The following is a 27,864-nucleotide window of genomic DNA, read 5'->3' on the forward strand; positions in this document are numbered from 1 at the left end:
GCAGTCGTGCGACGCTGTACCCAAACAAATTTGTTGTCCTTTTTTCCCCACAAACAGAGCTTTCTTTTGGTGGTATTTGATCACCTGTGCGATTTTTTGATTATGCGCTATAAACAAAAAAAGAGCGACAATTTTGCAAAAATAACAATATTTTTCACTTTTGGGGGTACCAGTGACATTACTACAGTAATCAGTGCTATACATATGCACTGTTACTGTAAAAATTACACTGGCAGGGAAGGGGTTAACTTTATTTGAGAAGGAGGGGTTAAGTGTGTCCCTAGGGGTGTAATTCTTTCTGTGATTGGATGTGGCTGTGTGTGTAACAGCACAGATCTACGGTCCTACATAGCAGGACTGTATGATCTGTGCTGTTACACAGGGGAGAATGACAGGCGGCTTTGTGTACATTAGCCGCCTGCCTTTCTCCCGATGTAACCGATGATCGCGGACATCGGGTCCACCGGTCACTCGCGTGGGGGGGTCATGAGCGGGAGCACACGCTCGCTCCCTAGAGCCTCACAGGCTAGCGACTTAGTACTACGTCACTTTGCCTGTGAGGGGCTGACCGCCGCTGTAAATAGTCGTTAGGCAGTCTGCAAGTGGTTAAACCCCACGGCCTATCTGAGTATTGTTGCTGACCATGTCCATCTCTTTATGACTACAGTGTCCCCATCTTCTGATGGCTCCTTCCAGCAGGATAATGCACCATGTCACAAAGCTCAAATCATCTCACCACTCCAATGGCCTCCACAGTCACCAGATCTCAATGCAATAGAGCACCTTTGGGATGTGGTGGAATGGGAGATTTGCATCACGGATGTAAATCTCCGACAAATATTCAGCAACTGTGTGATTCTATCGTGTGAATATGGACCAAAATCTCTGAGGAATGTTTTCCAACACCTTGTTAAATGCCATGAAGAATTAGGGCAGTTCTGAAGGCAAAAGGGGGTCCAACCCAGTATTAGCAAGGTGTACCTCATAAAGTGTATAACAGTGTAAAACTATCAGCGCAAAAATGATAAATATAAATACAATCGTGCGATAAAATAATTGCAGTGCAACAAAATCTCACAGTGTCCGGCTGCTAACACAAAACAGTGTTATTCATTCCACAAACAAAACTAAAACCATATACAGTGCTGCGCCAGAAAAAGTATATATAACATAAGATTAGAGATAAATAATGTATAAAAGTGTTTTTAGTGTCCAAAAAATATTGTATACAGGTGCTTCCAGTGTCCACAAGTAGTGATAGCTTAACCACTTAAGCCCCGGAAGATTTTACCCCCTTCCTGACCAGGGCCTATTTTGCGATTCGGCACTGCGTGACTTTAACGGACAATTGCACGGTCGTGCAACGCTGTACCTAAAATATTTTGATGGCCTTTTTTCCCCCACAAACAGAGCTTTCTTTTGGTGGTATTTGATCACCTGTGCGATTTTTTGATCACGCGCTATAAACAAAAAAAGAGCGTCAATTTTGCAAAAATAACAATATTTTTCACATTTTTTTATATGAAATCCCCCCCCCCCAAAAAAAAATGTAAAAATCCAAATTTTTAACATTTTAGACCAATTTGTTTTATGCTACATATGTTTGGTAAAAAAAAAAAAAATCACAAAAAGCTTATTTTGATTGGTTTGCGCAAAAGTTATTGCGTTTACTAACTAAGGGAAAGATTTTTGTCATTTTTGTTTTTTTTTTTTTTTTTTTTTTTTAACGAGTAATGGCGGCGATCTGCGATTTTTTTTTTGCGGGACTGCGACATTGCGGCGGACAGATCGGAGCCTTGACTGACATTTTTGGGGTTACCAGTGACATTTCTACAGTAATCAGTGCTATACATATGCACTGTTACTGTAAAAATGACACTGGCAATGAAGGGGTTAAGTGTGTCCCTAGGGGCGGGATTCTTACTGTGATTGGATGTGGCTACTGGTGTAAGAACAGAGATCAACGGTCCTACATAGCAGAACCATATGATCTCCATTCTTACACAGGGAAGAATGACAGGCGGCTGTGTTTACATTAGCCGCCTGCCTTTCTCCCGCTGTAACGGACAATCACGAGTGCCCGGCGGACATCGGGTCCGCTGGGCACACGCACGGGGGGGCCGTGAGCGGGCGGGAGTGCGCCTCCGGCGGCGTGCGCTCGCTCCCTAGAGCCTCACAGGCTAGCAACGTAGACCTACGTTGCTCTGCCTGTGAGGGGCTGACTGACGTAAATCGGCAAGTGGTCAATAACAGTGACTCCGAAAACAATCTTCTGTGATCCCCACAAAAGTAATCCGTGATGTGCTCCACTTTACCACCACCAGAAATCAAAAGCCTCTCACCTTACACACTGACCCAAGAATCAACCCAGGTCAGATACAGCTTTACCCCACCGGGGTCACAGGATGGTGTAGAGCAGGGGTGGGGAACCTATGGTTCGGGGGCCGTATGCGGCCCGCAAAGTCATTTGGTCCGGCCCCCTGTGCAGCTGAGTCTAGGTCTCTCTCAGCTGATCTGTCAGAACGGAGCCAATGCTTCGTGTATAGTTCCTGCTCCGTTATGAAAGTCTGAGTGAGTCGCAGGCGGAGTGATATCAAATGCACTCTGCCTGTGACCAATACAAGACATCATCACCCCTTCCTCCAGCGTGGCGCTGCTACACTTCTCCTAGCCAGCATTTCCCTCCAGCAGCACACACAGCAGTACCAGCCAGAGCCAGCAGAAGCAGCCAGAACCAGCAGTACTCACAGCTGTAGCAGCCAGAACCAGCAGTACTCACAGCAGTAGCAGCCAGAACCAGCAGTACTCACAGCAGTAGCAGCCAGAACCAGCAGTACCCACAGCAGTAGCATCCAGAACCAGCAGTACCCACAGCAGTACCAGCCAGAGCCAGAAGTACCAGCCAGAACCAGCAGTACTCACAGCAGTACCAGCAGTACTCACAGCAGTACCAGCACTACTCACAGCAGTACCAGCCAGAACCAGCAGTACTCATAGAAGAACCAGCAGTACCAGTCAGAGCCAGCAGTACTCAAAGCAGTATACCAACCTGAGCCAGCAGTACCAGCCAGAACCAGCAGTACCCACAGCGGTACCAGCCAGAGCCAGCAGTACTCACAACAGTACCAGCCAGAACAAGCAGTACCCACAGCAGTACCAGCCAGAGCCAGCAGTACCAGCCAGAGCCAGCAGTACCCACAGCAGAACCAGCCAGAGCCAGCAGTACCCACAGCAATACCAGTCAGAGCCAGCAATACCCACAGCAGAACAACCAGCAGTACCCACAGCAGTACCAGCCAGAGCCAGCAGTACCCACAGCAGTACCAGCCAGAGCCAGCAGTACTCACAACAGTACCAGCCAGAGCCAGCAGTACCCACAGCAGTAACAGCCAGAGCCAGCAGTACCCACAGCAGAAACAGCAGTACCATCCAGAGCCAGCAGTACCTACAGCAGTACCAGCCAGAGCCAGCAGTACCAGCCAGAGCTAGCAGTACCCACAGTAGTACCAGCCAGAGCCAGCAGTGCCCACAGCAGTACCAGCCAGAGCCAGCAGTACCCACAGCACATTACAAGCCAGCAGTACCAGCCTGAGCCAGCAGTAGCCACAGCAGTACCAGCCAGCAGTACCCACCAGCAGTACCAGCCAGCTATACCCACCAGCAGTACCCGCCAGCAGTTCTTTTCAAAACTTACCACAAAAAGTCGACTGCACTCAAGACTGACCAACGCAAACCTGGAAAACCAGTTGCGAGTAGCAACATCATCAATACCACCTAACATCACACACCTCACCAAACAGAAGCAGTTGCAGCCATCACATTAGGGGTGAGTTAATTAAATGTTTGACCAAATATAACAGGCTAATTTTTAAGTTGATAATTTTGTATGGCCCCCGAATGATTTTATAAATACCCAAATGGCCCTTGGCAGAAAAAAGGTTCCCCACCCCTGGTGTAGAGGATCTTCAATAGGACACACAGATTCCCAAAATAAGTTCCACTCTCATCAGAGGCAGATGACAGGCATACGAGTGAAAAAGTAAGCAGATCTAATGCTCTCCGTATGGGTGAATCAACAGGGGGGTTTATTAAAATAAGGTACTCACAAACAAACACTTGGATAAGTGCATATATGAGAACAGCTCCACACAGCTGACAGGATGCAGTGTCCAGCAGGATAGGCTCCGCCCCCTATACACGTTACGTCGTTGCCGATTGGTCACTGACTTCCACAGTAGAGGAAGTGAGGGGCTTTTGATTTCTGGTGGTGGTGAAGTGGAGCATATCACGGATTGCTTTTGTGGGGATCACAGAAGATTGTTTTCTACGAGTCACTGTTATTAAGATATCACTACTTGTGGACACTGGAAGCACCTGTATACAATATTTTTTGGACACTAAAAACACTTTTATACATTATTTATCTTTAATCTTATGTTATATATACTTTTTCTGGCGCAGCACTGTATATGGTTTTAGTACCTCATAAAGTGGCTGGTGAGTGTACAAAAATTCACAGGACAAAAACCCGTCATCAGAGTTCCCACTTACATCATGGTCTCCATCATAGTCCTCCTTACATTAGGGTCCCTAAGTGTCCTTCTAGCATCAGAGTCCCCTCCTTACATCAGATTCCTCCTTATATCGGGGTTGCCATAAGAGTCCCCCCTTACATCAGGGTCCCCACCAGATTCCCCCTTACATCAGGGTCCCCATAAATGTTCCCCCTTACATCAGAAGTAAAGACCGTAGCCAGCCTCTGCTGACCATTATCCTCAATCATTGCACAAGCTGCCAGTGTGAGAAGAAAAAAAAGCCATTCACCGCTGTTGTCAGAGGGACAACGGTCCTGAAGAGGAGCATCTGTTCCCACCAGTGCCACCTATCAGTGCCCACCAGTGCCCCATCATCAGGGCTGCCCATCAGTGTCACCTACCAGTGCCTATCATTGCTTCTCAGTGCCCCCCCCTCAGTGCCCATCAGTACCACCTATTAGTGAGTATCATTACCACCTATCAGTGCCACCTACCAGTGCCCTTCAGTGCCCATCGGTGCCACCCATCAGTGCTGCCTTATCAGTGCCCATCAGTGCAGCCTATCAGTGCCGCCTCATCAGCTCACATTAATGAAGGAGAAAAATTACCTGTTTGCAAAATTTTATAACAAACTATAAAAACAGTTTGTTTTTTTTCTCAAAATTTTCGGTATTTTTGTTTGTTTGTTCAGAAAAAAATAGAAACCCCAGTAGTGATTAAATACTACCTGGGGGGGGGGGGGGTTCTGGGATGGTCACATCCTAAAAAAGGAAAGACTCTAGAGGTAAGCCTACCCTTTCTCCACCTGGAGAAAGCGCAGCCCCTCTAACCGGTTCCTGCAGCGGCTGAGGAAACACAACTAAAGGCATGGTGGAAGAGGAGGGAGTTTACAAAAAAAAAAAAAAAATGTAAAAATCTAATTTTCTCAAATCGCCTTTCTGGACAGCACCTGGAGAGAGCGCAGCTCCACCCAAATCCCAGGAAACATTGCCTCCCTTTAGACGTGCTTTCTATTTGGGAGTATCCCACCAAATTACATTTTTGTTGCAGGGGATGCCCAAAATCTGACTTGCATCTTAGTGCAGACTTCTGGGAAAATCGGTGAGCCAATCACACAAGCAGAAAATGACATTTCTGGAGGGGGGCATTCCGTACACCATCTGTGTACAGAACACCTCCAGGTAGCCATATCACATTTCATAGAAAACTACAGCACTGCAGATTAAAAAGGAAACGTAATTTTTTAACATTTACTTACAATATGACGTGTATTGCAATTGTGTATTCTAGATATTTTTTTTTTTATTTGCTATTTCCATGAAAGTGGAGTTACCCTTTAAACCTTCTCCCATCCCCATTCTAAGCCCTATACTAACTATCCTGTAAAGCAGTGGTCTCCAAACTCCCTTTCCATACCTTTATCCAACCCTTGGGGCACTATTCCTCCCACTGATACCAACGATGAGGCCAAAATTCCTGCACTGACACCAACAATGGGGCACTATTTCTCCCGCTCACACCAACGATGGAACAGAATTCCTTCTGTTGATCCCGACCATTGGGCACTATTTCCCCAACTGGCACTGACAATGGGGCATTATTTCTCACAATGATGGGGCACTATTCCTCCCACTGACACAAATTATGGAGCACTATTCCTCCCACTGATACCAACAATGGGGCACTATTTCTACCACTGACACCAACAATGGAGCAGAATTCCTTCTGCTGACACCTACAATTGGGCGCTATTTCCCCAAATGGCACCATCAGTGGAGCACTATTCCCCCAACTGGCACCAGTGGAGCACTATTCCCCCAACTGGCACCATTGGGACACTATTCTCCCAACTGGCACCAATGATGGGGCATTATTCCTCACACTGAAACCAATGATGGGATATTATTCACTAACTAGCACCAATGGTGGGACAATATTCCTCCCACTGACACCAATGATGGGGCATTATTCCTCACACTGAAACCAATGATGGGATATTATTCACCAACTAGCACCAATGGTGGGACAATATTCCTCCCACTGACACCAATGATGGGGCATTATTCCTCACACTGAAACCAATGATGGGATATTATTCACCAACTAGCACCAATGGTGGGACAATATTCCAGCCACTGACACCAATGAAGGGGCATTATTCCCCAACTGGCATCAATGACGGAGCACAATTCCTCCCACGGACACCAACAATGGGGCACTCCCCCCCCCCCCCGACTGACACCAATGGGGCACTAATACTAATATTTCTTTCCTTAAAACACCAATCACTGTAGTGGGCAGGAGTATCTCAGGCTCCTGGTCTACTCCACCAACTCTCACTGCATAATTGGATGGACATGCAAGAAGTCTCTTGATCTATCCCGCCCACCCCTATATTATACAGCCACGCACCGGCTCACCTGCACATACTGTACATTGTATGCAATATATCCCAGGGCATGATGGGAACTGTAGTCTAAAACAGTGAGAAGAACACTAGCAAAGAGTGACATTGACACTTCCCTCCTTACAGCACCCAATAGTGGATTTGTGCGGTGGACAACAATGACACCCCCTCCCAAGAGCCAGGCACCACAATGACCACTGTCAGGATGGCGAGCGGAGGACATCGGGGAATATCTATTCCTTGATCTTCTTTCTTGAATATCAACATGGAACTGTTCAGCTCTAAACATTTTGGGTTTTACAGCTGTCAAAATACTGGCTAAAAAGACAGACGAACAGAGTTCTATAATCTATTGTTTAGGGCAGCCTTTTTCAACCAGCGTGCCTTGACGTTTCTTCAGGAGTGCCTTGGCAAAAGGTCTAAAAATTGCCCAAAATTTGTATACAAGACAGGGCATGTGGATGAAGGCTGCCTTTTTAGTTACACAAAGCCACTGGTTTTTACCAATACATCCTTCAGCTGCCAGCGTCCTAATGACCAATGGCATCATTAGTTGATGAAGAGGATGTCAGTCGTCTGCATAGTATCATTGTTTGACACTCCCCTGCCCCTCTCTATCAGCGTTGGGGTCACATTAGCTGAGGGATAGAGAAAAACTGAGGGAGAAGAGAAACACTGGGATACTAGTCAGTACCAGTTTGCAAAAGTGTATTTGCTTTGGAAGAATAAATCCCCTCTAACATTGGGTGTCCTACTTGGATTTGTGGATGCTGCCGCATTATGTAAAACTATTAGAATAGCTTTTACATTTTAGAATGGGGTGCCTCTAGATTGTCCATCATTTTTAAAGGGTGCCTTGACTGAAAAAAATGGGATTTTTGACTTACCATAAAATCTATTTCTCTGATGTTCATTGACGGACAAAGCTCCTAAATGTCTTAACCATTGGGTACTACTGCCCCCTGCGGAGTAGGACAGTAGGCAGAAAAAAAGCCTGGCTATGCCTATGGGCAGTCCCAGGGGGTATACTCCCTCTCTCTGCTATAGGTACTCAGTTTTGTTACAAGCAGTGTCAGAAGAATTAAAACTCCACAGAGGGGTGGGTGCTGTGTCCGTCAATGAACATCAGAGAAATGGAATCTACAGGAAGGAAAAATCCCATTTTCTCTTTCGTTCATTGACGGACACGGCTCCTGATCTTCTTAACCATTGGGATGTCCCAAAGTAATGTTAAACATGAGGGGTGGGAACAGTGAAAAATAAAATTTCCATGTCTAAACTATAGCCAACCAGGTAAACAGGATCTTAACCAAAACAACTGGAGCTCACCTGAAAAGAAAAATACAGCCTCAAAGAGGACCAGGTCCTCTAAACAGCAGCCTGAAAAACTTTGCAGCCAAAGAAAGCATCCACAGATGCCAACACATCCACTTTATAGAACTTTGTGAAAGTATGAACCGACGACCAGGTGGCCCCCAAGAAAACCTGCGTCACTGACACCTGATGACAGAAGGCCCAGGAGGCACTGAGCGCCCGAGTAGAATGCGCCTGGACAGGGAAAGGAGGAACCTGACCCCTGCTGGAATAGGCCTGCACCACTATGTGTCTGATCCATCTGGAAATGGTCACAGAGGCCCATACATGAGCACAAATAGTGAGTCTGATTTCCTAAAAGACTCCGTAGCTGCCAGGTACACTAATCGCCTGAACCACATTCAAGGCATGCAAAGCAATTTCCTTCAGATGTCTTTGCCTGGGGCACAGGAAAAGCAACACAAGGTCTTCATTCAAACAAAAATCAGAGAAGGAACGAAGCAAAGGGGAAAAGAACCACCTTTTCTCTGTGAACCACCCAGTAAGGTGAACGACAGTATAACCCCGTCAATTCCAACACCCTGCATGCAGAGGTAATAGCCACCAAAAAGGCCACCTTCTGGGACAGCGTAAGCAGGGGAATCTCCCACAGATTTTCAAAGGGAGGCTTCTGGAGAACTGAGAGCACCAAATTGAGGTTCCAAGGCGGTAGCGGAGACCACACTGGAGAAGCCAAGTGCCAAACTCCCTGAAGAAAAGTACGCACTAGGGAGTGTGTGGCCAAGGGCTGTTGAAAGAAGACCGCTAAGGCCGACACCTGGCCCTTGATAGTATCTAAGGCCAGTTTCTGCTCAACCCCCCGTTGAAGGAAGGTCAAGACCCGAGCCACCGAAAAAGAACGAGGATGAACCCTAAGAAACTCACACCACGCAATGTACATCTTCCACATACGATGGTAGATCTTCTTAGAAGTAGATTTCCTAGGTTTTAACAGCCTTGGCATCACCGACTCAGACAAACCTCTATCCATCAGCACCTGGCGTTCAACAGCCAAGCCGTCAAAGCCAGCAACTGTAAAGCAGGATGGAAGATTGGTCCTTGGGACAGCAGATCCTCCCTGAGAAAAAGCTTCCAAGGAACGTCGGCGACCAGTTGCACCAGAATGGCATACCAAGCCCGGCCAGGCTAGTCCGGGGCCACTATGATGACTGGAATCCATTCTGCCTCAATCCTGTGTAGAACTCTTGGCAGAGACTTGAAAGGAGGAAGGGGCGTAAATCAGACTATATGGACCCCACAGGGCCACCAGCGCATCTGCTGTGTTTGCCATAGGATCCCGTGACCGAGCCACAAACCTCTGCAACTTTCTGTGGAGCCCGGGATGCCAACAGCTCCACCTTGGGAATGCCCCACCAGAGACACAACTGATAAGACACCTTTGGATGAAGGGACCACTAACCTTGGTCCAATGCCTGCCGACTGAGGTAATTTGCCTGCCAGTTTTCCATCCCAGGAATGTATACGGCAGAGAGGGCTGGAACGAACCGTTCTGCCCACCTTAGAATGCTGTAGCCGCCAGGAATCTTGTGCCCCTCTGGTGATTGAAATAAGCCACGGTCGTAGCATTGTCCAATTCAATGCACACTGGACATCCCTGAAGACGATCTGTCCAATGTTCCAGGCACAGTCTGATCTCTCGGAGTTCCAAGACATTGATCGGTAGTCTGGGCTCTTCCAGTATCCAGATCCCCTGAGCAGAATTTTTGCCGAGGACGCCTCCTCAGCCGGAAAAGGGAAGGAAGGATTTGCCCAGCCAAAGCGTCAGAGAACGAAGCCACCATATCAGGGACTTTTTCATTCCCCGGCTCAGCCGGATCTGATTCTCCAGAGACTGCAGAGTCTTGTCCCATTTGGCCAGAATCTCCCTTTGCAGGGACCTCGTATAGAACTGTGCAAACAGAATTGCCACGAAGGTAGACACCATCAAGCCCAGCACCCGCATCCAAGTCCAGAGGGATGACCATCTGCTGGACAGCAGGAGACGAATCGCAGCCTGAAGTTTCTGGAGTTTGTCCAGAGGAAGGAGCACTCTGGCTAAAGCCAAGTCCAGAGTCAGGCTCATATAATCCAGCTTTGTGGACAGAACCAGAGCAGACTTCTGAAAATTCAAAATCCAGCTTAACTCCCTCAGAGTTCTATGGTGATTTCCAGGTTTTCCACCAGAGCAGTAGGAGACTCCAATCGCAGAAGGAGGTTGTCCAAGTAGCTCGGTACAGTGACCTTCCGCTGGCGTAACAATGCTAGTACCAGGGCTAACACTTTTGTGAAAACCTGAGGAGCAGAGGCAAGATCAAAGGGTAATGCAACAAACTGATAATGCTCCTCTCCTACGGCAAAACAGAGAAAGTGCTGGTACTTATTGGAATGTGAAGGTAAGCATCCTTGATGTCGATAGAGGCAAGAAAATCCCCCTGATGCAGGAATGCCACCACTGTGCGAATAGACTCAATTTTGAACTTCTGCACCCGCGCAAAGCAGTTAAGCACCTTGAGGTCCAGGATTGGACGCATCTTGCCTTCCTTCCTGGGAACTGTAAACAGGTTTGAGTAAAAACCCTGAAAACGTTCCTGTAACAGAAACACGACCCACACTGTGTTTGTGGACCATCGTCAGTATACGGCTTCCTAGTCTTGAGCATAGATACTGTATCAGATTTTCCAGCCGCCTCCATACAAAGCAAGCCGACAACTTAGCTGGTACTGGAACCTTCTCCATTATTGAACAATGCACACAGTTTATATACAGCATGAACATCCCCTCCTGATCAGATTACCACACAGGTCAGGGGTTGCCTGATTACATATGCAGATGAAATTGTATACAGAAATAGAATTAACCTGAACTAATCATCTAGCCATCTGGACAGAAACAATATGTGAGTTCATTAACAATTAACAATGGGACAGACAGGCTTAACAGAATACACATCACACCGCAATACACAGAAAATAGGAAAAGACCGCCAGTGACAGTCAGTCTGTCTCTGACATTGAAGTATAATACACATTATCATAAGTGTAAACACAGAACCCGTTTGAACCAACCCAAACCATATTCTCAGTGTTCATTAAATATCTGTCTTTCACCCCCAGTGACGGTGAGTACCGTCACATATTCCCCCCCCCCCCCAAAGGTAGACTAACCAGGTTCCAGACCTCCAATCAGTCTGTGCCTGAGTTAGTCGGTTAACAAGTCCCAAAGAGTCAATCTATCCTGGCAGCTTCCCTGACAAAGTTCCACATAGTTTGTAAGTTTGTCCCGGCAGGGCGCATGGAGCTCTCATAGCCAATAAGTCTGTGGAAGTCTGGTTTGGGTAGGCCAGACAGGGCTTCTTGGTCACCCTGTGTCCCTAATAGACACAGGGTGACTTACACATAAGAGTGGCCTAGGGGGCTGAGAGAGGGATTTCCCAACCTCTCTAAAGTAGGTTGTGTTCCATGGGGCCCCCAACCAAAGTGACTCCCGTCACATCTCTCCCCTTTTGGAAGGAGACTAACACAGGAGGGGACCCCAAACGGGTTGACTTTGAAGGTAGTCTGTAGTTCCAGTCCCTTAATGTCTGTACCCACACAGTATCCCAAGCAAATTCTTCCGAACGGAGCATTACTCACCCAGCCAGCCTCTGCCATTCTCGTAGAAAATACCCGCTGCGGGGAAGAAGCATGGTCTGGCCCTTCTCTCTGGAGTCCTTTCAGCCACTGGAAAGAAGACAGGGTGACTGGGCTCACTCCCTCATGCTATTAGGGACCTGGGCCGACTGCCCAGCATCCCTGGGATATAAAGGTGAAGACCGCAGTCACATCCACCATCACAGGAACTCCATCTTTTGTACGTTGAGGGCAGAGGCCAGCCGCACTCTGCTCTGTTGCCAGCTCTTCTGCTGGGTTGGGGGTTATCATTCTGGGGCACCGTCTGCTGCTGGGGAGTCAGCTGCTCAATCTTCCTTACCCTCATCTGGCGGTTGGGACAACCTTTCTCTGGTACTGTCTCCCAGATGCACAGATCCTGGCTGGGGAGGGAAGACAGTTTCCTCCGCTCTGTTGGGGAGGGTGGACAACAACCTCCTCTCCCTTCTCACTCTGGGCCTCCTAAACTGCCACAGGTGTGGGGCAGAGGTCGTTGACTCTCTGTCTGGCTGCCAGCGCTTCAGCTGGGTGTAGAAGCTTCACTGCATCAGCTTGTCGCTGGGGTGAGGGGCTGATTTCCCGAGCTTCCTGGAACTCTGTAGCTGTTGCGGGTGCTGGGCAGAGGTTGATAGCACTTCTGCTGGGACACCACATAATCCGCTCTGGCTAACTGTTGGGGAGGGAGACTGGCTTCCTCCACTCCCAGACTGTGGATCAATCGCTGGGGAGGAAGGATGACCACCTTCTTCTCAGATCTGTGTAGCTGCTGTTGGGGAGTGATCACCACCTTCTCCCCCTGGGCCTCTGGAACTGCTACAGGCGTGGGGCAGAGGTTTTGGACCCTCTGTCCAGTTGTCAGCACTTCAGCTGGAGGTGTTTCTTGTAACTCAAGTAGTAAAACAAAATCTCCTGCGTTCGAGTGATATCTGATGGAGTGAAAAGAGGTGCACTACAAACTCAGGTGTTGAAAGAGCTATCGGTCTTGCTGCCCCCTTCAGGATCAAGGGTATCCAGAACCAACTGGTAGAAAAGACAAAAAAAGAAAAAAAGAGGGGTGCACCGACCTAGTGCATTACCATAAAACCATGCGACCATCTGCATGTCTATTCGCTACATTTGGGACCTTGGCTACCTTGGAGATTGCATATGCTATGTTGATGTGTGTTGTATCACACCAGTCTTGTGAGTACTTTGTACACTTTTTAATATTTTAAATAAATGGTTTTATGGTAATGCACTAGGTCGGTGCGCCCCTCTTTCTTTTTTGTCTTTTCTACCAGTTTCTTGTAACTCCACAGATGATGCTGGCAGGAAATTCCATTTCCCTGTCAGTGGTGTAGGAGAAAGGTCAGCTGCCTCTTCTCTCAGGAAGGTGGAAGCTGCTGTTGGTGTTGGGCAGCGCTCAGTGATGTTAGGCCCTGATACCAGCTGTTCTGCAGGAACATAAACTGAAAAGTCCGTGGCCTGGCACACATCTTCCTGGGTCACCAACTGTTGCAGGCAGAGGTTAGCAGCGCTATGCCTGGATGCCCGCTCTTCTGCTGTAGGCTCACTGGGATGTTCCTCCTCAGCAGAAAAGTCTACTAAATCCCCAGCCTCTGGGATTGCTGAAAGTCAAGGGCATGGGTTGGTGGCACTTGGGCCCAGTGCCAACACTTTGGCGGGTGATTTATCATCCATATCATCCTCCGATGGAAAGTCAATTAAATCTGTGATGCGTGGTTCGGGAATGAAGATGGCTTCCTCTTCTCCCATACCTTTATCCAGTGGCTGAACAGATGCATTCCTCCATACAAGCTCATCCTGTGCAGAAAGAAGGTGAGTCAGCACTTGTTGCATCCGCCATAAGACCTCTGCATCCGAAACCTTTGGTGCAGGTGAGCAAAGCACACTATTACTGTGCCACATTGTCAATTCTTCAGTCAGGATTTCTGGACTGCCAGCTGGTACTTCTGAATATTCCCAGACAAGGGGAGCCCAGGCCTGGTGCTGAGCAGAGTCTAGCAGCCGTCTGTAGGCGATCTCCAGCTCCCATTTTGGATTGGCTAGAAATTCCAAATCTTCCAGTGCCCAGAACACTTCCGAGATGTTCAGGATCTCTTCTTTGAAAGCCTCAATTTCCTCTAACCGCCACTCCAAATCGCTACCAAAGTCGGGGTCCTTGGACAGCCTCTCTAATAACAGCCCCGGGCCACCGTAGCAAAAGCCTTCCATTGGGCTGTCGTCTGCTGTCCATGGGTACACTTGGGTTACATACCAGCGGAGGGCTCTGTAGCTCTCGTCCAACCGCATCTCCACCTGGACCAGCCTGCTTAACTCAGCCTTCCATTCCTTGTGCGGTTGTCTCCCCAAAAACACCATTCGAACTTCATACTGCGATCAGTACCTTTCCTGGAAGGAGGGGAGGATTTTTCCCTGGTGTCGCTGCTCACAGGCTAGCTCTTCCTCCCAGAGTTACAAGCGGATAGAATCATACCATCCTACCAGAACCTTCTCTGACAATGGTCCACTGTGCTGTATCCGCATCTCTCGCACCCTCCTTCCAAATTCCTCTTTCATGGCGGCTGATATCTGTACCTCTCCTCTTCTGCTATCCAGACCTTGGATTCCGGTGGAGGTTTGGATGTCCCAGACTGCAGGAAGCATCCCACTGCTGCCACCAATGTAATGGAACCGCGACCCACACAGTGTTTGTGGGCTTCCGTCAGTATACGGCTTCCTTCAGTCTTGAACATAGATATCAGATTTTACAGCCGTCCCCCATACAAAGCTAGCCAACAACTTAGCTTGTTCTGGAACCTTGAACAACGCACACAGTTTATATGCAGCAGGGACATCCCCCTCCTGATCATTCCCATGTCGGAACCAGGACAATCACTTCTTGAAGTAAAAGAGCTTGTTCCACCCCAAACAGACCCTGTAAGCGGTCCGGGATTGGTGCATGTTGGAAGGAAAGAACCTTGCCGGCGGGTAAGAGCCAAACTCGATCTTGTGTCCGGACCGCATGACTTCATGGACCGACTTGTCCTTTACTAGGGAAGTACACGGGTCCAGAAACCAGGGAAGACGTCCCCCCACCCCCGGTACTGGTGGGGGAGCACCTTTACGCTCTCGACTTGCCAGACAAAGTTCACTTGGAGCCACCAGAGGAGGCCCTGAATGACTTTGATCCCTTGTCAGTTGCCCCTGAGGGACGAAAGAAGTTTTTATGAGCTGAGAAGGTCTCTGAGCTTCTGCCATACGACGAGGGTCTTTGCCCTTATTAGTCTGCGGAAGAAAGGTACTCTTCCCCCCTGTGAGACCCTTAATGATGCCATCCAGGGTAGCTCCAAACAGGCGATATCCTTGAAAAGGAAGATCAGTCAAGGCCTTCTTAGAAGCCTGGTCTGCGGACCAGCCAAAAAATAAGTCAAAAGGACCACTGCTGAAACAGACAGCCTAGCGACTAGGGGAGCCGCATCCAAAGAGGCATCACAGTTAAACTGCAGCCCCTGGACCAACTGATCTGCCAGCTCAGCAAAGGCAGAGAGGAGCTGCTCCCCCTCCAGGTCACTGCGTAAAAGCAATGGTAAATACCGGCCTCATTCCAGAACCAGCCATGGTGTACATATTAAATGGATGAATTTCTGTGCTAAAATTATTAAGAAATGTGGTTCAATTGTGTCTAGTTTAAGAGGGGGGAAGCTGTACACATGGACCTATAGAAAATCCAAAGAATTGTGTATGGAGATATGTGTTGCGCTTAACCCAATAAAAATAGTGAAATGATGTCACCAAGTGATGCTCAAAAAAATTATATAAAGCATAAAATATAAATAAAATGTTATGAAATTGTGAGTCCTTGATAAATTAATAAAAAAAGTCCAATTGTGTCAATCCAAAATAAGTGAAATATGGATATGAAGAACTACAAGTCATAGCACATATGTGTCACTATGTTTGCTAGAAGAAAAAACACTCTAGGGTATGTTCCAAAGGCTGCTTACCAGATGAAAATGGTCATCCAATTTAATTGATAGACCTAGGTTTGCTTAATTGATGATAATGAGATCCACCAGGTGTGATTCAATACAATATGCTGTAGAAGGTATTCAATGGCAAAAGCTCAGAGACCATATGTAAAAAAGAAATGCAAGGACATAGTGTGATACTGTACACACAATTGCAAAAATAATAAAAAAGATATTGCACTCAAAAAAAATAACAATGTTGAACGTGTAAAACAAAAAAGCAGAGAGAGGAACCACAAATCCCAGCAGGCAAGATACCACTCCATATGTAGATATAGAAGATAGTGGAATAGTGTACCACAACTCCAGTGTCTGCCAGATCTTTCTGGAGGGATCGTGCAGTCAAAACGTGGGTTTTGAATTGTTTTTCTCACAATCCTGCAAGCTGTTCTGTCTGATATTTTTCTTGGTCTTCCAGATCTTGCTTTAACTTCCACTGTTCCTGATGACTGCCATTTCTTAATTACATTCCGAAGAGAGGATAATGACATCTGAAAATGCTTTGCTATCTTCTTATAGCCTTCTCCAGCTTTGTGAGCGTCAACTATTTTCAGTTTCAGTTTTCTAGACAACTGCTTAGAAGATCCCATGGCGCTGATTGTTGGGGCAAGGTCAGATGAGTCTGGGCATTTAAAACCTTTGAGATTGACATCACCTGGTCTTCCCAGACGATGATTGAGAACAATCCATGACACTGGCAGGTCTCAGCCTTGCAAAGGGGGCAGTGCATGCTATAAATTCTGCAGGGTGCCCAAACTTTTGCAGACACCATTTTTTTGTTTTCTGTAATTTAGAAAGTGTCAATGATGGAAATAAAATCTAACTTTTGTTACAGATTAGAGATTAGACATTCATATTCTAATAATGTCTAATCTGTAATTTGATGCCTTTTGGAGATTTTTCCATCTTTCCTTGGCTTCTTTATGCACATTAATAAAAATTTTTACCTGGGGTGCCCAAACTGTCGATCACCACTGTAGGATCTGAGAAGACAGATGAGGCAGGGGGGTGGGGAGGGGCACTTTTTGCTAGCCCGTCGCCAAAAACCACCTCCACCTGGGACACAAAGGACTCCAGGACCGCCGACAGTGCATCGATGGGTGGTTGGGACCCACCCGGAGGGCCCCGCAGCCTCAGAGGGGATCAAGTGGGGAAATGTGCTCCAAAGAATCCATGAGTCAATAAGGGACCCCAGAAGAAAAGGTGTAAAAACAATGCTAAGGGACAACCCACCGCTCCAGCAGCACCACTCGGTCGCCAGTAACAGAGCACCTAATCGATCCTCAGCAGAGAGGGAGAGGACCCCACCAGACTCACCACCCAGCAGAAACATGCAGCTGCAGCCACCAGGATAATCTGAACTCCACATGCGTTAATCAGGAAGTGAAAAGATCCAGGAGTTAGCACCATGGGATGAGGAGTGTCTCCCACCGCCGAAATCGCCACCCACAGGGCTCAACTGTCATGGCCGCCACTATCAATGGCAAACCACCGCAAGATGGCCGCCGGACTACACAAACCTGGTCGCCGTGCATTGAGCACACAGGCTACAGCAAAATGGCGGCGCCACGAGGCTCCCAGGGACCCAGAAGGGATCCCTAGGTCTCAGAAAAATGGACAGGCAGGAAGGGGGACCCCTGGCAGGAGCCCCCACCCCACAGCCAAATGCTCGGTCGCTGGCGGCGCACCCCCCCCCCCCATCACCAGCACAGCACCCTGCCCCCACCCCAGGCGGAGGACCAGGCCACCCCACAGCCCCAGCATCAGTAAAAGGGGGGGGGGGGGGAGTAGGTGGGGGGTGATATGGCCCACAGGGACCACCAGACCGATGAGGGGGATGCCTATCGGGAAGGAGGGGAACCCAGGGGTCCAACCGTCCCATGGAGGGGCCCAGGTCCACCCCAAAACCCTCCAAGGGGACAGTCACTTACCATACCAGGAACCAGACAGGGACCGCTCCAGACAGAACCTCCTCTCCATCAAAATGGGGGGCTGTTGGCCAGGAGGAAAGCTTAGTCTCAGGCCGGGACCCGGTCTTATGCGACCTCGTGAGGCGTTTAACTCGCAGGCCAGCCCCCGTCTGGTGGGGCCATGTTGCGGCTGACTTAGCGCAAAGCTGAGGTTTGCGTGGGTTCTCTGGCCAGACTGGGGCGACCACTGAATCTAGATTATCCAGGCTGTCGTCCAGTCTGGCAGTTGATTGTAGATCTCACAGGAAAGAAATCAGGAGAAACTGGCCATAGGGGTAGCCCCTGAGACTGGCCATAGGGGTAGCCAGACTTTTTTTCTGCCTACTGTCCTACTCCTGTAGGGGCAGTATAAGCCAATGGTTAAGAATATCAGTAGCTGTGTCCGTCAATGAACGAAAGAGAAAAGGTTGAGAACCACTGGTCTGGGGTACAGGGCAAGGGAGACATAAGGACATAATAGACCCCTGATGTCTGCATTAAAAGAACTTGTCATCTGTCCAATGCTATCACACTGTCCCACTGTCATAGCAATAAAGTTACATTTAAAAATAAAGTGTTAAAATGTGAAATAAAATAAAGATAAAATAAATGTATAAAGAACCCCTGTCATCCCATGCAGATGTGCTTGCATAGTGCATAAGTGTATGTAAGCAATGTGACCACTGCACATGCCAGAGTGAGAGCAATAATTCTAGGGCCATCATTTACAAAGGTAACTCTAAACGGATTGTCTTTTTTTTAACTATCCCAAAGTTAAGCTTTAAAAGGCCTGAAATTGGCTTTTGATAATACATTAGTAAAATTAAGCTCATCAGAAATTGTAATGACTGGGTTTACATACACTTTATGAATTACCTTCTATCATATGCAGTATATCAATATCCAATCATATACATTCATTTTTCATTATGCCAAATATTTATTAAAATATTATTAATACATTTAATAAAAGTTTATTTTACTTTTCTGAAAGTATGGACAAAAAACTGCCATTTGCAATAGCTTTTCTGTAGAGATTTTCAAGGCAGGGAGGACATGAACAGGTTACATTCTGCAGAGATTAAACTTGGAGATCCATGGTATTCTCCTGGGATGAGAAACACTTTCTATATCTGAGATCACAATAGAGTAAACACATAGGAAGTTCACCGCCAGGAGACAGCTGATCCCCCAGGAGGGCTGGCAGGAGGCTGAACACTTTCTATAAGTGAAGACATCTCCGCCTCTCCTCTGGGGTACCGGGACACCTGCCACCGACTCCCATGGCACGGCTTTATATGGTGGCGGTCAGCAGGGAGACACCACACACATGGAAAGTGACAAACAGTCACAATAACAGCCCTGCTCTTCCCTCCCATGTTATATATAGAGCGCAGATATATTTTGAGTTCTACCTGAGGGACGCAAACAATCAGAGGCAAATAATTCTGGAAATGCTGGTAACCAAAACACGGCAAAAGAGCTGCGCGCCACCGAAACTGCACAGGATGGCATTGTGACACCACAAGTCATCTGTCCCGAGAAACAATACATCCCTACACACAAGAAAATATCCCAACACTCATCCTCTATGAACAAAGGTTACACAAAATTAAAGACAGATCTTCATTTTATAGCCCAAACTTTTTATTGGTAGTTTGGGCTATAAAACAGAAGTGGTCTGAATTGGGACAAAAAGTCAGCGGCGTCACTGACTGCAATAAACACAGACATTTTTAATCATTCAAGGTCTATCCAAAACTTAAAAAAAAAAAAAATTAAAAGATCTGGGCTTTAATATATTTTAATACATTATTTTCTCATATTAATATAAAGCATTTTTTTTTTTTAATTCCTTTAGTTAACAAAAAGTTGCATTTTCAAACATGTGCAACAATAGTGCATAACAAGGTCACGAGAACAGACTGACTCACAAAATCAGTGGTAATGCAATATGGTCAGCACAGCATTAATGAGAAATTTAAATTCTGCAAATCAGGGGACTACCGACAAAAAGAACATAAAAAGTCACAGAAAGAAGTGGCAGGTGGGAGTTTCCAGCACGTACAGATGAAGTGCAACATAAGAATGCAACTATATTTAATATGGAAAAAGGTAATAAAGAGACCGGGGTCCTCAGAGAAACCCTCAGAGGCCATAACGACCCAGATCCCAGGGCCTACAACCAAATAGACAAAATATAATGGCCGGGTAACTACCAAAACTGCAAGGGATAGATCACCAAGCTTCATAAAGGGTAGGGGAGAGGAAAAGGGAGGTTGGGAAAAAAAAGAGGTAAAGAAGAAACCAGGAAAAGCAGTCTCTCTCATCTGGGGCCAAGAAAAGCCACAGGCCCTGGAGGCTCAGCCAGGTTGTGAGACCTCCTGCACATAGGCACCAGTGTATATAAAATATTGCCACTGCCTCCATGTGTCATAAAAGATCTCCTCTCTGTTATGTAGGGTAGCCATGAGGTCCTCCATGTCTCTAAGTTCATTAATTTTGGAAAACCAAAGAGACTGAGGGTGGATTCACAGACTTCCAGCACAAAGGGGTACATGCCTTTGCCACGTTCAACAAGTGGATTGTAAGGGAAGCATTATATTTTTTTATAGGTTGTTCTGTGAGGTGCAGCAAGCATGCCATAGGCTTTCCCATCAGGTCAACATTGGTCATGCGTTAAACAGTCCCAGCCACTGCTTGCCAAAACTGTCATTTTAGGGGAGTTCCAAAAAATATGCAGTAGCGTACCCATGCCAGCACCACATCGCCAGCAGGTGTCGGATTCCTGAGGTAAAAAATGATGTAGAGTCGTGGGTATCCTGTACCATCTAGTTAAGATCATGGAATTGGTCTCCTGAACTATTATGGCAATAGAAGACTTCTGGGCAAAGCGGAGAATTTTTTTTGGGGAATCATTGAATTGCATGGCCAGATCAGATTCCCATTTAGAGAGAAAGCCAGGGGTGAAGTCCACCATTGGCGAAATCAGAGCTGCGTACATGGTAGAAAGACTATGGCGAATCGGTTCCTGTCTGTGGCAGATAATCTCCAGTTCTGTAAGTTGACGAAAAATACAAGGAAAGCAAGAGAATTTATGAAGAAAATGTTGAAGCTGGGACGCCACTGCAGAAATCTAAAAGGGGGCTCTGAGACGGTGGCCAGGGCAGAAGAAAGCTTACCATCAGGCCCCAGGAAGTCCCAGAGGTCGAGACAACCACTGGACAACAGGCATTGAAACTGGGCACTCTGAAGGCCTGGCTCAAATTCCAGGTTACTCTATCACTGCCACTAAGAGATGGGGGAGATTTTTTTTTTTATTTGTTGTCTGAATTAGTGCAGGAATTCAAAGGGGTCATTAAGGCAATAAAAACAGATATTTTAATCATCCCAATTCCATTCAAAATATGGGGGAAAAAAATCTGGTTGGAGTTGGGCTTTAATATACAGTATTTCAATATGTAATTTTATGATTTTCAACTTAAGCATAATTTACCCATTTTTCTGCCACTAAGAGAAGGTGAAGTTTTTTTGTTGTTGTCTGAATTTGGATAGGAAGTCAAAGGGGCAATAAAAACTGATATTTTAATCATCCAAAGTCTATTCAAAACAAAGTAAATTAAGTTGGAGTTGGTTTTTAATATATTTTAAAGCGGAGTTCCGGGCACAAAATAGACCTTTTTTTTTGTGCCCATCCGCTTGTTCTCCTTCACCTGAAAAGGAATTGGATAGTTAGTTTTTTTTTTTTTTGTACTCACCTTGTAATTGTAGATAGAATATACTCACCTAGTCTTCACATCCTCCCTCTGCGCCGCGGCTCCGCCGTCACTTCCTGGCTCGCAATGATTCCTGGGAGCTGAACGTCATCGCTCCCAGGAAACAATGCGACGGAACCGGCCCCGCTCGTCACTTCCGGGGTGACGCCGCATTCCATGCTAAACAGCCCAGAAGCTGTGGAGGAATGCGGTGCCGCACCGGAAGTGAGGAGGCCGGTGCAGGCGCATTCTGGGAGAAGACGACGCGGAAGAGGACGCAGAAGAGGATCGCGGCGGCTTCAGCTGCCCACAAAGAGATGGCAACGCTGGAGAAGAAATTTTATAAGTGAGTATTTCATCTTGCAGGTAAGTGCGAACCGGGACAGATCAGAAGCTAGCCATTGTGGAATGTACTAGCCCTGACTGTCCCTGGGGTATGCTCATTGAAAAATTTTTTCTGTGCCCAGAACTCCGCTTTAATAGGTCCTTTAATCATTTAAATATGAAATATAATTTAAACCTTTCACTGTCAGTGGCATGTGACCTCTTCAACCACAACAATTACTGTCTGGACAGGTGGCCACCATCACATCAGAAGTCCTTCCTTCACATCAGACATCGCCCATCACACCAGAAGTCCATCGGCGATGCTTTTTACGCTTTTACAGGTTACCATTTTAGAGATATACAGGAGGTCTGGCACTAGAATGATTGTTCTCGCTCTAACGTTTGTGATGATACCTCACAAGTGTGATGTGATCGTGGTTTACATATGCGTGCGGGAACTAGGTATACATTTGCATTTGGGCATAAGCAAGGCGGGACAGTGGAGCTGTACATTTTTTTATTTTATTATTTTTTTTTTTTAATCTAAAACTTTTTTTTTTTTTTTTTTTTTTACACGGTCTCTTTAATTTTTTTTGTATTAACTTTATTGCTATCACAAGGGATGAACAACATCCTTTGTGACAGCATCGGCCAAGACAGGTCCTCTTTATGGAGAAATCTGGGATCTATTAGATCCCAAATCTCTCCTCTGGCCTCCAATACAGCTGATCACCTCCTTTCCTAGCCCCCAACAGCCGGTGCCGAAATTCTTGTCGCTTCCAGTTTCTGGGGTCACAGAAAGGAAGGAACAATGTCAGTTCTTCTCCCTCTGCGTAGTGCCACTGTCGCTGCTGGATACACCGCAAAGGCAGCCTTGGCAGGGACCCTCTTCGGTCACCCCCATAAGTGATCGAGTGGCTGTTCAGCCACTTGAATCGCTTTTGCTTAGAGAGCAATAATTCTAGCGCTGCTTCTGCTCTGTCATAGGACGTCCTCCCACTCTTGGCGCGTGTCGATCGGTGGTGCACTCTGTCCCTGTGACATGGTGCATCACTGATTCCCTGTAAAGAACCGATGAGGCGGCTCTTTATCATGTGATCAGCTGTGTCCAATCACAGCTGATCACATGTAAACAAGGAAATGCCAGTTTTCGGCATTCCTCTCCTCACACTGACAGTGTGTGAGGAGAGGAAAGCCGATCAGCAGCATTTCCTCACCACAGGCAAGATCTGCACAGATAATCAGGGCCATGATCATCAGTGCAGCCCCAACAGTGCCCAGCAGTGATGCCAATCAGTGCCCAGCAGTGATGCCAATCATTGCCCAGCTGTTATGCTAGTCAGTGCTGCCTTTCAGTGCCCATTAGTGCCTGCTCACCAGTGCTGCCTATCAGTGCTGCATATTCGTGCCACCTCATCAGTGCCCTTCAGTGCCATCTCATCAGTGCTGCATATTAGTGCAGCCTCATCAGTGCCACCTCATCAGTGCCTGTCAGTGCTGCCTATCAGTGCCCTTTAGTGCAGCCTATCAGTGCCCGTCAGTGCTGTCCATCAGTGCCACCTATCAGTGCTGCATATTAGGGCCATCTCATCAGTGTCCTTCAGTGCCGCCTCATCAGTGCCTGTCAGTGCAGCCTATCAATGCCAGTCAGTGCTGCCTCCTTAGTGCACATCAGTAAAGGATAAAAAAATACTTATTTACAAAATTTGTACAGAATCTAAAAAAACCTTAGCAAAAAACAAAAAAACCCAGTGGTAATTAAAGCGGAGTTCCACCCAAAAGTGGAACTTCCGCTTTAGGTATTCTAACCCCCTGACATGCCACATTTGGCATGTCATTTTTTTGGGGGGGGAGCGGGTACCTAGTTTTGACAGGTACCCGCTCCCACTTGCGCTCGGAGCGCTCGGAGCGCTGCGGCGCCCTGAACGGAAGTTCTCCTCTCCCCCTCCCTCCCTGCAATCTTCTGGGACATGTCAGAGGTCCCAGAAGATTGCCGGCCAATCAAGACGCGCAGCGCGACTCGCGCATGCGCAGTGGGTACCCGGCTGTGAAGCCGCAAACTGTCACAGCCGAGTGCATGCAGTGATGCCGGCGCCGCCGAGACCAGAGGGAGAGGATCGAGGCTTCGGGCGGCCGCATCGCTGGACCGTTGGACAGATGAGTGAAAAGGCTGGAACTCCGCTTTAAATACCATTAAAAGAAAGCTCTATCGGTCTCGAAAATTGGCCTTTGGCAGCAGGGGTAAGAGTGCCCAGTAGGCAAGTGGTTAAACTTTACTAAAGAAATAAGATGGTCACAACCAGAAATGCTACGGGGGTGATTTCTCAACAAAATAAATCATGGAGACATGGATGGATGGGGGAGTTTGCTTTGAATATTGAAAATGAAATAAATAGCATTTTTGGTTAGTGGTGTCCAGATGCCGTGAAGATCAGCTTTAAGGTCTGCTCAAAACTGTCAAGGTGGCAAAAGGTTTAGGCCTGGATAGAAACCTTTAACTATCTTGCTTTGCAAAACAATTTGCATATTCAATAACCTACAGTGTTATGATGCGCTCTGCTAGGTATCCTACTTCTATACAGTCATTTGTCCCCACCCCCAAGGATCCCTGACTCACGGTGTGACTGGTTGATCCTGAACTCCGGCCTCTCCACTGGACGGACCTCCTTCCTCTTCTCCTCCGAGTCTTTTTGTTTGGAGAAGACAGAGGGGACAGTGGTGTCAGCTGCACACAAAGAGAAGAGCAACACAATGGGTACTGAAACAGAATGGCGACAGCAGTTGAGTAAAAGAGAAAAAAAAAAAATCACTGATTACCACTCACACATAAATACCTAGGGATGGGTGGAGTCATCTTAGAAATTTTTACAGAAACTCCTAATTTTGCGCAGCGTGCTTGCAACAATTTGCATAAAAAACCCTCTTTGTAATTATTTATTTAGCATTTTTTTTTTTTTAGGGTAATGTAACTTACTCCATTAGGAGCCAAATTACACTAACGTGCCACGATAATGCATGTAACATATGTTATTGTTTTTCCATTTATTTTGAACGCCACCCCAATGTACTAAGGATATGCACTTGTGGTGCAGCATGCCACATCGCAGCGAAACATGTGAAAGTGTGCTGCAAAAAAAAAAAAAAAAAAAAAATGATAGTCACACTCGATTTTCAACACATTAGGGTGTTACATAGTTACAGTGGTGATCGAAAGTTTGGGCACCCCAGGTAAAAATTTGTATTAATGTGCATAAAGAAGCCAAGGAAAGATGGAAAAATCTCCAAAAGGCATCAAATTACAGATTAGACATTCTTATAACATGTGAAAATCAAATAAAAACAGCGCTAGCACATCGAATAAATTAATATTGAATAAAAATGTGTGGTGATCAACTTCTATTAACCACTTAAGCCCCGGAAGGATTTGGCTGCTAAAAGACCAGGGGGTATTTTGCGATTCGGCACTGCATGACTTTAACGGACAATTGCGCGGTCGTGCGACGCTGTACCTAAACGAATTTGACGTCCTTTTTTTCCCACAAACAGAGCTTTCTTTTGGTGGTATTTGATCACCTGTGCAATGTTTTAATCATGCGCTATAAACCAAAAAAAGAGCGTCAATTTTGCAAAAATAACAATATTTTTCACATTTTTTTATAAGAAATTCCCCAAAAAAAAAAAAAAGTAAAAATCAAAATTTTTTAACATTTTCGGCCAATTTGTTTTATGCTACATATGTTTGGTAAAAAAAAAAAAAAAAAAAACTGTCTTTTATACCACATGTCTGAGGGACCCTTTGGCTCCCATGGTCATAGAGACACCTTGGTCTAAGAGGGATAGAGTGGAGGAGACGTTTTCAGCCGTACCTACAAGCGCTTATTATCTGCAGTTCGTTAAGGGGCCATCATTTGGGTGTTTTCACTTGGCGATTGGTAGCACCTGGGATTTCTGTGTTTCAGTCCGTTTTGATATATCTGCACCTTATTTTCCGTCTGGTAAGGAGGAATTTCACCTGGTGGTGGGTTTCACACTTGAATTGAAGAAGCATCGTTTTTTTCATTTTATTCACAAGCTGAATCTCCACACCGGGACATTTATGAATATTTATTTATGGACTTTTGATTTCATTTATAATATTCTCCATATGTTTGTGTCATTCACATATTTTTTGAACTACCCCTGAGTAGCTACACCAGATTTACTTTTGTTTTAGCGCACCCACACTTTACAGGTTTGTCTATATGTTCATTTGCAAAGTTCAAACGCTGATTTTTGTGGTGAGGACGTAGAAGAGGTTTTCTTCTGATGACTCTTCCATTAAGACCATATTTGTACAAGTATCTCTTTATAGTGGAATAGTGTACCACAACTCCAGTGTCTGCCAGATCTTTCTGGAGGGATCGTGCAGTCAAACGTGGGTTTTGAATTGTTTTTCTCACAATCCTGCGGGCTGTTCTGTCTGATATTTTTCTTGGTCTTCCAGATCTTGCTTTAACTTCCACTGTTCCTGATGACTGCCATTTCTTAATTATATTCCGAACAGAGGATAATGACATCTGAAAACGCTTTGCTATCTTCTTATAGCGTTCTCCAGCTTTGTGAGTGTCAACTATTTTCAGTTTCAGTTTTCTAGACAGCTGCTTAGAAGATCCCATGGTGGTGATTGTTGGGGCAAGGTCAAATGAGTCTGGGCATTTAAAACCTTTGAGATTGACATCACCTGGTCTTCCCAGACGATGATTAAGAACAATCCATGACACTGGCAGGTCTCAGCCTTGCAAAGGGGGCAGTGCATGCTATAAATTCTGCAGGGTGCCCAAACTTTTGCAGACACCATTTTTTTGTTTTCTGTTATTTTGAAAGTGCCAATGATGGAAATAAAAACTAACTTTGACATATTATAAGAATGTATAATCTGTAATTTGATGCCTTCTGGAGATTTTTCCATCTTTCCTTGGCTTCTTTATGCACATTAACCACTTAACGACCAGCCACGTAGATCTACGTCGGCTGACTTTGAGTGGTTATACCGGGATGATGCCTCTAGCTAGAGGCATCATCCCGGTACCGTTGTTTGAAGCCGGCGGTCGGCTTTCCGTCGGTAACGATCGATGCGGCTCGGGAGCCGCTCGATCGTTACCCGGGGGGCGGGAGGGGACGTCCCCCCCCTCCTGCCGCCTTCCGCGGCTTTGCTCGGGGCTCCCGTCCCACCGGGAGCCCCGAGCACCCAGCCGGCATGTCCGCCGGCTGGATGGAGTCCCGATGAATGCCGGAAACGGCATCGATCGGGTCTCCGATGACGTAACCCGGAGGCGGCGTCCATGACGTCACTTCCGGGTTACTGTGCTGCAGAAGGCGGCAGATTTAAAAAACGGCTGTATGCAAAAATGCCGTTTTCGGCGTTTTGCATACAGGGAAGTGTAGTGGAGGGGTCTAGGGTCTTTTAGACCCTCGATCCCTCCATAAAGTGTACCTGTCACACATATTGCTGTCACAAGGGATGTTTACATTGCTTGTGACAGCAATAAAAGTGATCAGATTTTTTTTTTTTAAAAAAAACCTGTAATAAAAGTAAAAAAAAAGAAAAAATAAATAGGAAAAAAAAAAAAATTTAGCCGCCCCCGTCACCGTTAGCTCGCGCACAAAAAAAAAACGTATACGCAAGTCGAGCCGCAAATGAAATCGCTGTTCAAACCACACATGTGAGGTATCGCCGCGATCGCCAGAGCGTGGGCAATAATTTAAAAAAAAAGAGCTACACTCTAACTCAAAACTGGTAACCGTTAAATAAATTTAAAGCGTCGCAGATTGAGATCTCTATTGACCGTAGTTTGTCGCCATCCCACGGGGGGGCGCAATTTTAAACCATAACATGTTTGGT

The 27,864-nt window shown here is 46.5% G+C and overlaps 1 protein-coding gene across 1 annotated transcript in view; it reads right to left on the minus strand.

Moving 5' to 3' along the window:
* LOC309550888 (uncharacterized protein) overlaps positions 1 to 27,864 on the minus strand; it is a 118,174-nt gene that overhangs the window by 50,652 nt on the left and 39,658 nt on the right. The window contains exon 6 of the mRNA XM_082251270.1: positions 24,601 to 24,708. Coding sequence (XP_082107396.1) covers positions 24,601 to 24,708 — 108 coding nt within the window. The remainder of the gene's footprint in view (positions 1 to 24,600; positions 24,709 to 27,864) is intronic.

The sequence above is a fragment of the Pelophylax lessonae genome (assembly GCF_965119305.1).
Source record: "Pelophylax lessonae genome assembly, chromosome: 3".
Lineage (NCBI taxonomy): Eukaryota > Metazoa > Chordata > Amphibia > Anura > Ranidae > Pelophylax > Pelophylax lessonae.